This window comes from Ranitomeya imitator, chromosome 2, assembly GCF_032444005.1.
Source record: "Ranitomeya imitator isolate aRanImi1 chromosome 2, aRanImi1.pri, whole genome shotgun sequence".
NCBI classification, from domain to species: Eukaryota; Metazoa; Chordata; class Amphibia; order Anura; family Dendrobatidae; genus Ranitomeya; species Ranitomeya imitator.
The window spans coordinates 443,050,512-443,066,530 of NC_091283.1; the positions used below are offsets into that span (position 1 = coordinate 443,050,512).

General features: G+C 43.4%; 1 protein-coding gene across 1 annotated transcript in view; it reads right to left on the bottom strand.

Annotated features, from left to right (window-relative positions):
* BMP7 (bone morphogenetic protein 7) overlaps positions 1 to 13,298 on the bottom strand; it is a 123,105-nt gene extending 109,807 nt beyond the window's left edge. Inside the window, exon 1 of the mRNA XM_069750946.1 lies at positions 12,636 to 13,298. Coding sequence (XP_069607047.1) covers positions 12,636 to 13,032 — 397 coding nt within the window. The 5' untranslated portion in view covers positions 13,033 to 13,298. The remainder of the gene's footprint in view (positions 1 to 12,635) is intronic.
* Positions 13,299 to 16,019: the final 2,721 nt, after the last annotated feature.

The window sequence follows — 16,019 nt, forward strand, 5'->3', positions numbered from 1 at the left end:
AGGCATGACATCACCCCGAGAAGGAGGCAATGCCAACGTGGCAACCGGACCAGACAACAGAATAGTGAGTGCAGCTCTGGAGTACAATACAGGATGTTCAGGAAACGTTAGATAGACTCCTTGTTATCCATGGTGTTTTGTTACAGGATTTTCCAATTCTAAAGGAAACCTGTAATATGTTTCATGCTGCCTGAACCACAGGCAGCATAAATCAGACGGTACCTGCATTTTAAACGCTTGTGTTTTACTCTGAAATGCAAAAGCATGATTCTACTGACAGGTTCCCTCTAAGATATTGGTGACCCATGCATAGAATAGGCAACCAATATCAGATCAGTAGCGGTCCAACACTCAGCAGCCTCACCAAACAACTATATTCAACTCCGTTCGTGTTCTGATATAAACAGTAAACAAAGCCGATCATCACAGCCCCCTCATGATGTGAAGTGACTGTTCTCAGGTACCGCAGCTCAGCTTCTATTCACTATAAGAAAACGACCAGTACACAGTGAACAGTGCAGTTCAGCTTCATTCACCATTTACACTCAGCCCGGTTTTCGGAGATGAAAACAGATGGGCGGGGGGGGGGGGGGGGGGATTCCTATACAAGCCTATGAGTCCGTGAGAATCACTGACCACAGATAAATGCCATTTGTGTGCTGTCCATTTTTTTATATTCTGATGGATACAAAAAAAATTCACTCACGGTGAAAACAGCCACATGGACTCTGATGGAAATCTGATCAAGTACAGTGATGCAAATCAGTCCATTTCTTTCATTAATGAGTAAACAGATGCCTGAATAAGGCACAAACTGTATTCAGATGTACGGATAGGTTAAAAGTGGAAAAGAAAAAAAGTTCTTTAGACTATATTTTTTGAGATCTGCATCATGTAATGTTTTTCTTGGATGTATAAAATACGAATTTAGGCCCCCAAAAAGCCTATGAAAGATGTATACTTTTTTTTACATTATTCTCAATGAAATGAGTATTGAAACATGTAAGTTTTATGTCTAAAATTTAAAGGTTATCCTGTCTGTACCATTAAAAGCTGGTTGAGAAAAGGATTTTAAAAAAGTACACTTAGAAAAAAAAGGAAAAAGATGTAGATGTATGTAGGTGACAGTACCGGTCAATAGTTTGTGTTCACCTGTTCATGCAATGATATTCCTTTTTCTTATTGGAATGTGCAAGAAGGAACAGATATGAAAACAAGGAATAAAGAAACACGTGTGAAAGAAACCTTAGTTTCCTCAAAGTGCCCCCCTTTTATTCTGATGACAGCTTTTCACACCCTGGCTTCCTATGAATCGGTATGCCTCATCAAGAATTACCGGACTTCGGAAGGTGTTTGTGACCATCAGGTGCATTTTGAAGGTGTAGTGTTGTTTCACAATCATTACTTTAATTCATTAAAGTCAGTCCGAAAAATTGATAGAACCTTGAAGGTATCCTCAAGTGCAACCATGAAACCATCAATCGTATTGATGGAACTAGGTCCCAGGAAAGGAAGACCAAGAATTACCTCTGCTACAGAGGATAAGTTCATCAGGGTTACCAGCTCCAGAAACAGCAAACTGAAAGCATCTCAGATAACAGTACTCAGAAATCATGCACATACACATCTCAACTCCGAGCGAGAAGCAGGCCTTTTATTCTTGAACTAGATGGTGGCCCGATTCTAACTCATCGGGTATTCTAGAATATGCATGTCCACGTAGTATATTGCCCAGCCACGTAGTATACTGCCCAGCCACGTAGTATATTGCCCAGCCACGTAGTATATTACCCAGCCACGTAGTATATTGCCCAGTCACGTAGTATATTGCCCAGTCACGTAGTATATTGCCCAGCCACATAGTATATTGCCCAGCCACGTAGTATATTGCCCAGCCACGTAGTATATTGTCCAGCCACGTAGTATATTGCCCAGCCACGTAGTATATTGCCCAGCCACATAGTATATTGCCCAGCCACGTAGTATATTACCCAGCCACGTAGTATATTACCCAGCCACGTAGTACATTGCCTAGCCACGTAGTATATTGCACAACGACGGAGTATACAGCACAGAGCCATGTAGTATACAGACTTAAAATAAAAAATAAATATATACTCACCCTCCGTTGAAATCCTGGCCCTGTGTGTGGTGCACGCGGCAGCTTCCAGTCCCAGGGTTGGTATGGGCGCAGGACCTGTGATGACGTCGTGGTCACATGACTGTGACGTCATGGCAGGTCCTTGTCGCATACCATCCTTGCCACCGGAACCTGCCGCTTGCATGGAGCGGTCACCGGAGCGTCGCGAGGAGCAGGAAAGGCACCGGAATGTGAGTATATGATGATTTTTTATTTTTTAACATTAGATCTTTTTACTATTGAGGCTGCATAGGCAGCATCAATAGTAAAAAAGTTGATCACACAGGGTTAATAGCAGCGTTAATGGAGTGCGTTACACCGCGGCATAACGCGGTCCATTAGCGCTGCCACTAACCCTGTGTGAGCGCTGACTGGAGGGGAGTACGGAGCGGGCACTGACTGCGGGGAGGAAGGAGCAGCCATGTTGCCGCCGGACTGCGCCTGTCGCTGATTGGTCGTGGCAATGGTCGTGAGTGTTTTGCCACGACCAATCAGCGACTTGGATTCCATGACAGACAGAGGCCGCGACCAATGAATATCCATGACAGACAGACAGAAAGACAGACAGAAGTGACCCTTAGACAATTATATACTGTAGTAGATTGCTGCCAAAAAAAACACTACTGAGGGCCACAAATAAGAAGAAGAGACTTGCTAGGGACAAGCAACTCAAGGACTGGACATTATAAGTGGAAATATGTACTGTGGCCTAAATTTTAGATTTTGTTTTTAACAACCGCCATGTCTGTTCGAGACGTAAAAAAGGAAGTGGATAGTTTCTAAATGTTTGCACCCAACATGAAGCATAGAAAGGGAGGCGTGACAGTGTGGTGAAGCTTGGCAGGTGACACTGTTGGTAGCTTATTCCACGTTCAAGGCACATTACCCAACATGACTACCATAGCATTTTGCAGTAACATGCCATCCCATCTGCTTTGCACTTAGTGAGAGGATTATTTGTATTGCAAGAGGACAATGACCCAAAACACCCCCAGGCTATGTAGGGGCTATGTAATCAAGAAGAAGAGCAACAGAGGATGCAACAGATGACATGGCCTTCACAATTATCCAACCTCAACCCAATTGAGATGGCTTGTGATGGGTTAGATGCAGAGCGAAGGCAAAGCAGTCAACAAATTTTCAGCACCTCTAGGAACTCCTTCAAGTCTATTGGAAGCAATTCAGGCTTCAGGTAATACCTGATGCAGCGGCTTGAGGGACAAGGGAGTGTCATCAGAGTAAAAAGGATGTGCTTTGAGGACTCTTAAGATTTAACACATATTCTGGTTACACATGTCTCTTTACTCCTTTTTTCCATGCATTTCTTCATGGTTTTGCTGCCTTCTGTCTGAATCTATAAAGTGCACATTTCATTAAGAACAAGGAAAACCACTGCATGAACAAGGGTGTCCAAACTTTTCATCGGTGTTGTACATCGAAATTCACAGACGTAGTTCAAAGTATGGAATACATCTGCATACTTTTTGACCATGCATCCTACTTTATATGTCTAGAGATGTACAAATGTGTACCTAGCCGTAGACAAACCTGATCTTTGTTCATCCGGATCAATACATCTTGAAGTTATTTTTTCAGCACTTTACCAGGTTGCTCAATCTCCAATTTAGGGTGTAAGGAAAGATTTAAACAACATCTGGTCCATTTGGGATCATCGTAAAAGATGCCCATTTGTTTTAGGCCAAGTAGACAAAATATGCAATACACAAAACTCAACTGGGACAATGGGGTCTCAGCATTCATTCACCTCATTTCCAGCTTTTTTTTTACCCCAATATTCCTCAGGATCTCTGCTTGCAGAGAAAACTGAAACATTCTTCTTACATCTAACAACCTGCATGATCCAATACATCTTCAGCTGAGTGTTTGTTACATTTGTATCCAGTGTATATTATTCTCAGCTGGGTAGTTATGGAGCTGACAGCTGAGATGGGAAGGCAGTTTTGGCAGCAGTTGAGACATGTCCAAACCCAAGGTTATTAATCCTACTTCCATAAAAATAATGGAGAGGTTGTGGTCAGGGTGGGGTGGTCTTACAATAGGAGATATACAGTGGGGAAAAAAGTACCGGTATTTGATACACAGTTGATTTTGCAAGTTTTCCCACCTACAAAGTATTGAGAGGTCTGTAATTTTTATCGTAGGCACACTTCAACTGTGAGAGACAGAATCTAAAAATAAAAAACAGAAAATCACATTGTATGATGTTGACACAATTCATTTGCATTTTATTGCATGAAATACGTATTTGATCACCTACCAACCAGCAAGAATTCTCGCTCTCACAGACCTGTTAGTTTTTCATTAAGAAGTCCTCATACTCTGCACTCATTACTTGTATTAATTGCACCTGTTTGAACTTGATATCTGCATGAAAGACACCTGTCCACACACTCAATCCAACCTCTCCACCATTGCCAAGACCAAAGAGCTGTCTAAGGCCATCAGGGACAAAATTGTAGACCTACACAAGACTGGGATGGGCTACAGGACAAAAGTCAAGCAGCTTGGTGAGAAGGCAACAACTATTGGCATAATTATTAGAAAATGGAAGAAACACAAGATGACTGTTGATCTTCCCCAGTTTGGGGCTCCATACAAGATCTTACCTCGTGGAGTAAGGATGATTCTGAGAAAGGCCAGGAATCAGCCCAGAGCTACTCAGGAGGACCTAGTCAGTAACCTGAAGAGAGCTGGGACCACAGTCTCAAACATTACCATTAGTAACACACTACGTCGCCATGGATTAATATTCTGCAGGGCACGCAAGGTCCCCTTGCTTACGCCAGCACATGTCCAGTCACTTTTGAAGTTCACAGATGACCATCTGGATATTTCAGAGGAGGCATGGGAGAAGATTGTGTGGTCAGATGAGGCCAAAATGTTTGGTATCAACTCCACTTGCAATGTTTGGAGGAAGAAGAAGGATGAGTACAACCCCAAGAACACCATCCCAACCGTGAAGCATGGTGTGGGAAACATCATACAGTACCTTAGGGGTATGGATCGGGTCATGTATAGCGAGATTTTGGCGGACAACCTCCTTCCATCAGTAAGAGCATTGAAGATGGGTCGCAGTTGGGTCTTCCAGCATGACAATGACCTGAAATACACAGCCAGGGCAACTAAGGAGTTGCTCTGTAAGAAGCATTTCAAGGTCCTGGAGTGGCCTAGCCAGTCTCCAGACCTGAACCCAATAGAAAATCTTTGGAGGAAGCTGAAACTCAATGTTTCCCAGCGAAAGTCCCTAAACCTGAAGGATCTGAAGGAGTGGGCAAAATTCCTGCTGCAGTGTGTGCAAACTTGGTCAAGAACTACAGAAAACGTCTGACCTCTGTAATTGCAAACAAAGGTTTCTGTACCAAATATTATGTTCCGTTTTTCTATTGTATCAAATACTTATTTCATGCAATAAAATGCAAATTAATTATGTTAAAATCATACAATGTGATATTCTGTATTTTTTTTAAGATTCGGTCTCTCACAGTTGAAGTGTATCTACGACAAAAATTACAGACCTCTCCATTCTTTGTAGGTGGGAAAACATGCAAAACCGGCAGTGTATCAAACACTTATTTTCTCCACCATATATTTGGAATTATCAAAATAGGAAACGGTAAATAGCCGATTCTACCATCTCCTAGTCCTGTCTTTATTTTAACCTCTTCTCTGCCAGGGACACTCCCTGTAGTGTTTTGCCAATTGCTCTGACAGCGAGTTACATGGAATAATTTAGTCATTTTGTACCTCTCAGATACATGAAGGGATGAGACCTCAGCAATGACTCATATTTAGCCTTTCAGGAGAAGTGGCTGTAAATAGCTGGAGTAAAAAAATACAGACTTATGTGCTCACGTGTACAATGTAGCGCATAGAAAAACAGACAATACAATGGCAGCCAAATCAGACCATTGCTTGAATTTTATAGAGAATTTAATTGGTTCATTTTTCTTGTACTGCCTTTTACATATTCAAATTTACTATTATTTACTGTAAATATATCTTTAATTCTGCTCTATTAGGGCACAGCTGTAATCAGTCACCCCAAGTTAGCTACAGTGCATGTTGGAGTCTGAAGGTCCAATTCATGAAAGATTTTATGCAAAAAATCTGGCTCAAAGAAAGCTTTGAAAAGTCACAACATTTTTCCGAAATGCAAGGCTACACTAAACTTTTGTGGTTTATTGCACTCTGATAAAGTGAGCAAAGGTGGAGCAGGATAGCGGCATAGCAACTCCCATATGTCAAATTCACGATGAGCGGCGGCTTTGGGGCCAGAGATAGATTTGTGGTGAGATGCACAGAAGTGCGAACCACTTTTCAGATGCTCCTGATTAATTGAGAGGTGTACACATCCTAATGAATCAGGAGTGTCTGACTCCAGCACACCCCTTTATCAAGACTCGTGTGACAAATGCCTTGGGGGCCTATGTCTCTGGTGTCAAGGATGATGATGATGATGATGATGAATCAGGGCCAATGTCTCTGGTGTCATCTTAGGTTAAAACTACTGATTTCTAGGTAATCAATGAAACAATGGTTATGAACTTGAAGCAACCAATACTCAGTGATAAAAAGTGATTATTAGACAACTATACCAACAACAAAAAGGGGGTACAAAAGATATCAAGAGCAGTAACAGGAGGAAAGAGCCTAAAAATCAGGAGAAGCAGCAACAGGGAAGAAGAGCCTAGAAATCAGGGGAAATAGCAACAAAGAGAAAACATATATAAGTCAAGAAGGGAAACAATTTCAAGAGTGAAGTTGGAGGAGAGCTTAGAAATCACAAAACGAGCAAATGTTGGGGTTTGGAGACTAGAAATCAGGAAGAGCAGCAACAGGGAGGAAGACCCTAGAAATGAGGAAGAGCAGCAACATGGGGGAACAGCCTAGAAATCAGGAGAAACAGCAACAGAGAGGAAGCATCTAAAAGTCAAGAAGAGCAGCAATTTGAGGAGGGGAGGTAGTGGAGAGCCTAGAAATCAGAAGGAGTAGCAAATGCTGGGGAGTAGACTAGAAGTCAGGAAGAGCAGCAACATGAAGGAAGAGTCTAAACAGGGAGGAAGAGCCTAGAAATCAGGAAGAGTAGAAACAGGGAGGAAAATCCTAGAAATCAAAAGGAGCTTCAACGTGTGTCCGTCATACAGTACAGAACAAAAGTTTGGACACATTTTCTCATTTAAAGATTTTTCTGTATTTTCATGATTATGAAAATTGTAAATTCACACTGAAGGCATCAAAACTACAATTTTTTTTACAAACTGGAATTATATACTTAACAAAAACGTGTGAAACAACTGAAATTATGTTTTATATTCTACTGTAGGTTCTTTAAAGTAGCCACCTTTTGCTTGCTTTGATGAATTCTTTGCACACTCTTTGCATTCTCTTGATGAGCTTCAAGAGGTACTCACCGGGAATAGTTTTCACTTCACAGGTGTGCCCTGTCAGGTTTAATAAGTGGGATTTCTTGCCTTATAAATGGGGTTGGGACCATCAGTTGTGTTGTGCGAAGGGACAAAGACAGTTTCCTGTCAGTGCATCAAATAGGGCTTAATGCCCAATGCACAAGAGAAGCTGACTAGTCAGCAGAGACGCGTGACGTGGATGTCCCTGATGTGAGTAGAGACCGAGACAGTGGATAACGTGATCCTGATCAGGAAGAGGAAAAGTGACAGACAAAAGTGATACACCGTAGATAGGTCCTGGGACAGGACACCTAGCAGTATGGCCCTGAGCTTATAACTCAGAGAGGTAACAGACCAGGATAGAACAGGGACCGTGAGACGAAGAGAGTTCCCTGGGTGGGAATTCCAAAGCGTCAGCAAGCTGAGAAGCTAAGAGCCTGCCATATTAGCAAACTAGTTCCTGTAAGAGGCAAGAGGACACAGAAGCGTGGGTTGAGAATAGACCTCTCACTAACTGGAATGTAGTACTGTGCTGGGTGGTGGTGAAGACAGAGAAACTTGAGGTAGAGACCATGTGTGAAGATGATCCGTATTGTAAAGGAAACGTTCATGAAGGTATGCACCCGCTATATATTGGACATAGTTCTCATCAAGTTAATGTTGAGTAAAAGACTGTTTATTTTTGAGTGGTGGTCTCCCTCATTGAATTTTACACCATCTGGTCCTGGCCAGCTGAAGTCACCAGCATCATACAGTCTGCAAGGGCGTAACGCCCCCGGAAGACAATGCATACACACCCAGCCAGAAGCCCCATCTTCATATAGCCTGGCGTGGAAGACGAGTAACTCGCCCATGGCTACTGCCCCGCGCCATATTACATATATCAGGAGGAACAAGAAGAAGGAGGAGCCTGAAGATCAAAGGTAGCAGAAAATCAGGGGACACCCTAGAGATATTTTAAACAGGAATCACTTTTTTCCCTACCAGATTGAATTAAACTTATATTGTTAGCAGTAACAAGAGGGTGGGAAGAGCATAGAGATCAAGAGAAGCAACCACACAAGGTGTTTAGCCTAGAAGTTAAAAGACTGTTTTAAATGAAATGATTTAAAATATTATTAACAACAGACGTAAAACAAAAATTATACCACGCTACAATATTTCTACCATGACTCTCACCTTTGATGTCGCTGCGTTAATTCCTATGTTACCTCACAAGGTAAACACAAGCGTGACTCATCATTGGAACAGACAGGTTGTGGACAAGTGACGTCACCAGAGAAGTGTAATTTGGGGACGTTTCAAATGAAACACGATTTAGTCAAGTAATGAAATCCTCAATGACAACTTTGCCGAACATTAACCACTTAATGACTTTTAAGCCATTTGAAACCTTAAATTGTGACAACATTCTTTTTTGTTTTTGCCTCCCTTCTATTTGAAGGGAGGCAAAAACAGAAAAGAATGTTGTGACATTGAGGAAAGTTGTCATTGAGGATTTCATAATTGTACGTTTCACTAGAAATCATTTTCATATAAATACATGACAGCATTTAAAGGGGGTTTTCTTGTTTTGAAAAACCCCTCTTACTTAAGGTACCTTCACACATAACGATATCGTTAACGATATCGTTGCTTTTTGTGACGTAGCAACGATATCGTTAAGGAAATCGTTCTGTGTGACAGCGACCAACGATCAGGCCCCTGCTGGGAGATCGTTGGTCGCTGAGGAAAGTCCAGAACTTTATTTCGTCGCTGGACTCCCTGCAGACATCGCTGGATCGGCGTGTGTGACACCGATCCAGCGATGTCTTCACTGGTAACCAGGGTAAACATCGGCCGCGCTTAGTAACCCGATGTTTACCCTGGTTACCAGCGTAAAAGTAAAAAAAGCAAACACTACATACTTACCTACCGCTGTCTGTCCCCGGCGCTCAGCTTCTCTGCACTCCTCCTGCACTGGCTGTGAGCACAGCGGCCGGAAAGCAGAGCGGTGACGTCACCGCTCTGCTTTCCGGCTGACCGACGCTCACAGCCAGTGCAGGAGGAGTGCAGAGAAGCTGAGCGCCGGGGACAGACAGTGGTAGGTAAGTATGTAGTGTTTGTTTTTTTTACTTTTACGCTGGTAACCAGGGTAAACATCGGGTTACTAGTAAAAAACCCGGGGACCTCGGGATCGTTGGTCGCTGGAGAGCTATCTGTGTGACAGCTCTCCAGCGACCAAACAGCGACGCTGCAGCGATCGACATCGTTGTCGGTATCGCTGCAGCGTTGCTGAGTGTGAAGGTAACTTTAGCTGCAGGTTGTCTTAAAAAATAAATAGCATTATACTCACTGTCCCGGGTCCAGCGCTGAGTCTTTACCGCTACTCCTAGTGTGCATTGCTGGCTTTGAACAGCTCGTGCCATTAACATAGGCACAGCTGCAGAGCTCAGTGATTGGCTGCAGCGTTGTCAATGTGATATCAGCACTTCAGACAATACCAGAGACTGATAGCAGCAGCAAACTCAGTGCTGGACCCAGGGAGGGCAGGTAAAGTTTTTTTGTTGTTAACCAAAATGCAGCTGGGGAAGAGGGTTTTTCTGGAAATGGAAAACCCCTATAAATTGTTTTCTTATAATTTTTTTTATCTCTTAACCCTCAAACTTTAACTATGAACTATTTCCTTTAACATAGTGTCATATATATCTAGCAGACACTCTTACTAGTCAACCTTAGGGGTGTTTATTAGACCTGGGACTCTTATGATTTTCCATGCAGATCCAGCGATCATGTTGCCGTGAATTATAGGGGCAAGATAAAAGGGACCCCCACCTAGATTGATCTCGTTGCAAAAAAAGACTTTGTGCTGGGAGTCAGTTGTTAATTCTTTCATCAATGATCATGTGAGCCCAATGCTATCACCAATACGAACCTTGTACTGCAGGAAAGGGACCTTCCAGCAATGGATGTGTATGTTATAATGTGGGAAAGGGTTAAACGGATGATAACACTGCTATCCCTATTCTCCGAAACGCTGCTATATCCTAATAATTGGCATATAGCCAGGACCATTTACAGTTTCCTATGCTACAGAATTGTAATGTATCCGTATTAATTGGATGACCTACTGAGGGTCCATATGATATGTGGTATTTCGGAGTGAAATAGCAACATGTTGTGCTTTTTTAAACATGCCGAATACAGCTGAGAAAAGCTACGCAGATCTGCACTGCCTCAATAACATTGGTCCAAGTGCAATAAGATTCTTTATCAGATGGCACTCGTCCGATTTATATGCAAGTGTAAGTGAGCCCTTAAAATGAGTAAAGCTTTGGATGCGATGAGTGACCAGAAGTGCTGAAACCACCCCACCCACCATTATCACAAATTTTTACTACTTTCAGAGACAATAAGACATTAATTGTTACAATATTAGGAATTAAAGTTGTTGTTTTTTGTTTTTTTTTAAACACTCAATATTCCAATTGCCCCAACTGTGACATTTCAGACAATTGTCATTAAAAACCACAACTGAAAAAGTTTCTGACACATGTAAAATGGGTTAAAATGCAACGCCATAATTATACCGAAATGCGTGGGAAGGTATGAAGATTCTCCACTGCTCTCTTTAATATGTGTACATAGCCTTCTTGGTCCATGGCATGTTCACTTCATGCTCGCTGCCTCTTTATAGGGCAGTGCAGACACTTTTCCAGTAGGGCAGGGGTCTGGCAGCAGATTGAAGGATGTTATTATGTCCCCCTAATGGGTCTGTGTGTCCAGTGTTGTGGAGTGAATCACTGAGGACTGTGCTTTGAACTCAGAGCTTCCTGCTCCCCTCTCTCATCCTGTACAGTAATTGCTACTTCAAAGAGAAAGCAGAAAACCTGTCGGATCATGTACAATCCAAAGGCGCTGCTTTTTCGAGAAGACACATGCACCTGAGAACTTTATACCTTGGCAGTGTGCTCCAGAGGAGATTCCTCTCATAGTCAACCCACCCTCCTCTATAAGCAGTGAGGGGTATCATGGGAGAGGCGGCAGATGAAGCGGAAGAGCTTACAGTCTAATTTCTGAGGAACCTTGATGTTGCGATATGGTTTTCTTCTAACATTTTGCTCTGTCCTATAACTACAGACAAGTCATGGGCTCAATGGTTAACACGTCAGTCTAGAAAAATCAAGGTCCTGGTATGGAATCCAACTGGAATACATACATAAGGAACTTGTAAGCTCTCACCCCATGTTCCATCAAGGTTGCCCTACACTGGGCATAGACATGATGATGAAGAAGAACCAGTTAACAAATCAATCTAACAGCTAGGAGGTCCCGGTATGGAATCCAACTGGAACACAGACATAAGGAGCTTGTAATCTCTCCCCCATGTTCCACCAAGGTGGCCCTACACTGGGCATAGACATGATGATGAAGAAGAACCAGTTAACACCTCAATCTAGCAGCAAGGTCCTGGTATGGAAATCAACTGGAACACATAGACATAAGGAACTTGTATGCTCTACCCCATGTTCCTCCAAGGTGGTCCTACACTGGGCATAGACGTGATGCTGAAGAAGAACCAGTTAAAACCCAATCTAGCAGCAACAATGTCCAGGTATGGATTCCAACTGGAACACGTACATAAGACGCTTGTAAGCTCTACCCTCATGTTCCACCAAGGTGGTCCTACACTGGGCATAGACATGGTGATGAAGAAGAACCAGCTGTCACTGTTCAGAGTAATGTAAATTTTCTGTCCTGTCCTGCTACAATGTTTTCTTGGCACTTACAGATTAGCTTGACCATAGTTCGCATGCATGAGCATACAAATCCATACGGTGCACATGCAAATCCATAGCTGTGTTAAAGCAATGGCCAATGCACTTCTCTGTGTCCCTTTAACCAACCATGTAAACAAAACCATGTAAGACCCTCCAAGGATATTAGACTGTGACTCCCACCAGAACAACCATGAAATGCTACATCAAGCATCTCCAACCCCCAAGTTGCCAGCTAATATACCCAAAGCCATGTTGCATGGGACCCCAGACCCAGAGACAATGAGGCTGGGGGTCTCTCTACCAACTCACCTAAGTTGACAAAACTCATGACCATGTCAGCGTCGTTGAGGAAGTTGCTGTCCTGTTGGACAGCTAGTGGTGGACCTTGCGTGGTGAAGATGGGCTTGTATGGATAGGAGAACCCTTCTGCCTCCTCTTCCTCCACTGTCATGGCATTGTATAGGTCCAGCATGAACATGGGAGCGGAGTTCTGTTTGCCATACAAATGTGGACGTGGTCTATGAGGCAGCCCCAAAATGGACAAAATCTCCCTCTGCATCTCCCGGCGCTCCTGACTCCGTAACCTTCTCTGGATGAAGCTGGAGTGGACCTCATTGTCCAAAGTGAAGTCAGCCAAGATAGTCCTTAATAACAAGTAGCCGCAGAGGAGCGCAGAGCCCGTCTTGTGCACCAAGAAGACATTCATTTCCCCTGGATCTGTAGACTAAGGCTTATAGCACCTGCACTTCTATCACAGGGGAGTTCTTAAATATGAGAGCATTAAATAAATCAGTGCATCTATAGAAGTCCTGGGGGCTCTGCTGGGATTTCCGCACGTCAGCTGAAGCCGCGCATGGCTGGAGAGTGTGTACAGACGGCACCCAGAGGAAGGTGGTCGGTCCTGACTCCTGAGGTTTTCTTTTCCTACAGGTTTTTGATGCGTCTTCACTCTTTCCCTAGCAAAGTCTAAGTGGTGGTTTGTGAAGGCAGCAGACGAAGCCAGCAGGGGACTGAATGTGATGGGAGGAGCAGGCAGAAACCAGGAGGAGGGAAACTTACAGAGTGAAAAAAGAGAAAAGAAATAAGTTTGGTGCGCTGCTGCTCCATCTCATCAGGTTGATTCTTTGGGAGATGTTTGGAAGAGGGACTATTGTAGGAGAAGGGTGGGCCACGTCCTGCGGGTAATTCAGAGTAAACAGATTAGGCTTGTCTGTGTGTCTTCTGCTATTGGGGAAAGGATCAGGGGGAGGCAATTAACAATGCTTTCATCTGCTGGAAGAATAAGAGGTAACATCAAGCTAGTCAGGAGCAATCAGGATCTCTGCCTGCAGTCGGTGCGCTCAGTGCTGTTCTGATAAGGATCACAGCATCCATCTATGCACCAGCCCCAAAGACAATACATTTATTGATTTGTCTCGCTTATATAGCGCCATTAATTCCAATTTACAGACACTATCAGCATCACTGTCCCCATTGGGGCTCACAATCTAAATTCCCTATCAGTATGTCTTTGGAGTGTGGGAGGAAACCGCAGAACCAAGACAAACATTGGGAGACCATACAAACTCCTTGCAAATGTCCTAAGTGGGATTTGAACCCCGGACCCCAGCGCTGCAAGGCTACAGTGCTAACCACTGAGCCACCTTGCTGCCCTACGTCAGCCCCAAGTACATTACATCAGCCCCAAATACCCATCACAGCCTCTGAGGAGCTTGTAAAGAAGTAACCCAGAAAAGAAATCCAGATGGTTCCTTACACATGGCCTGGAAAGGCTGGGTGATAGCGAGGAGCAGATCTGCGCAAATTCAAATTTGGTAATTGGACCAAATTTCAGCCAAAAATTCGACTAGCCTTGAACGACGCACGCTGTGAAGTGAGAGTGAAGATGAAGGAGGAAGACAACGTTGAACAGAAGAAGAGAGCGGAGGAAGCTGTGAAGAGGACCGGGCAGGTGAGCGGCCAAATGACTATTACCTTTTTTTTTACCTCGACTATTACCAAATCAGCATGAGAAAATATTCGCAGATCGGCACTGCTCCATAGTATAACATTGGGCCGAGTGCTATCTGATTTTTAATTGGATTGCTCACATCCGATTTATATGCTTATGTGAGCGAGCCATCACGCCCTAATAAGGCTGGTTTCACATTTGCGGGTTTTTTTGTGTGTTTTATCGCAAAAAAAGCATGCGTTTTTTTTCCTACACTTAACATTAAAAACGCATGCTTTTTTTGCGTGCGTTTTGATGACGCATGCGTCGTTTCTATGCATGCGTTTTGTTGCAGAAATGCAGCATGTAGTAATTTCTAGCGGCGTTTTTTTGCCGCAAAAAAACGCATGCGTTTTTTCACGGCAAAAAAACGTATTGATGTCTATGATTTGGCTTTAATCCTAAGTCATATTGCACGACTCGTTAAAGAGTTGATTGTGACTTGTAGGATCGCTACTTCCAATAGGTGGCGCTATAGAGTTTAAGTCCTCTTTTTCTCAGAAGAGGCAATTTGCATATGTAAAAGCATGCGTTTTTAAGCACATGCGTTTGCATGCGTTTTAATAGAAAAACACAAGAAAACACACTGATAAGCCAACCCTAACCCAAACCCTAAGGGATCCTAACCCTAAACCAAACCCTAAGGGATCCTAACCCAAACCCTAACCCTAAGGGATCCTAACCCAAACCCTAAGGGATCCTAACCCTTACCCTTAATCCTTAGGGTTAGGATCCCTTAGCGTTTGGGTTTGGGTTAGGGTTAGGATCCCTTAGGGTTAGGGTTAGGATCCCTTAGCGTTTGGGTTTGGGTTAGGATCCCTTAGCGTTTGGGTTTGGGTTAGGGTTAGGATCCCTTAGCGTTTGGGTTAGGGTTAGGATCCCTTAGCGTTTGGGTTTGGGTTAGGGTTAGGATCCCTTAGCGTTTGGGTTAGGGTTAGGAACCCTTAGGGTTAGGGTTTGGGTTAGGGTTATGGTTAGGGTTAGGATCCCTTAGCGTTTGGGTTAGGGTTAGAATCCCTAGAGTTACTAGGGATCCTAACCCTCACCCTAACCCTAGCTATTTCTGTTTATAGTGGGTTTTCTTGTTGATTTTGATGATTGGCAGCTGTCACACACTTCTCATCATGCGTTTCAAAAACACAAACGCAGGAAAAAACGCATGTAAACGTGTATTAAAACATGCAAAAATGCTTGTGTCTAAAAAATGCAGCGTTTAAACGCGCTTTTGCACCAAATGCGTTTGCGTTTAAAACGCTGCGTTTTTAAACACAAATGTGAAACCAGCCTAAGACTCTGATCAGAGTGGGATCCATTTTTCTCGGCTGTGTAGGATAAAAAATAAGTTTCTCCATCTTCTCCATTCAGTCTGTCCATAAAAACTGTGATGTCACCTGAGTGGGGTCCGATGTTTTTCATAAACCCATAGTCACGAATAGCCGTGTGCCATCTGATTGTTGGAGGCAAATCATGCATGCTGTGCTTTTGTTTCCTCAGACCACTTAGTCCTAGTAAAAAATCGGACATGTGCACAGCCTCATTGAATAACATTGGTCCAGGTGCTATCCAATGTTTTGATGAAACATACTCGAACCAAAACTACGGTCATCTGCATAAGCCCTAATGCAGCTAATTAGTTACTGAGTGGCAGGTGCAGTGCACAGGGGTGTGGCTTGGCCAGAAAGTAGACATGGTTTAACCCCTTA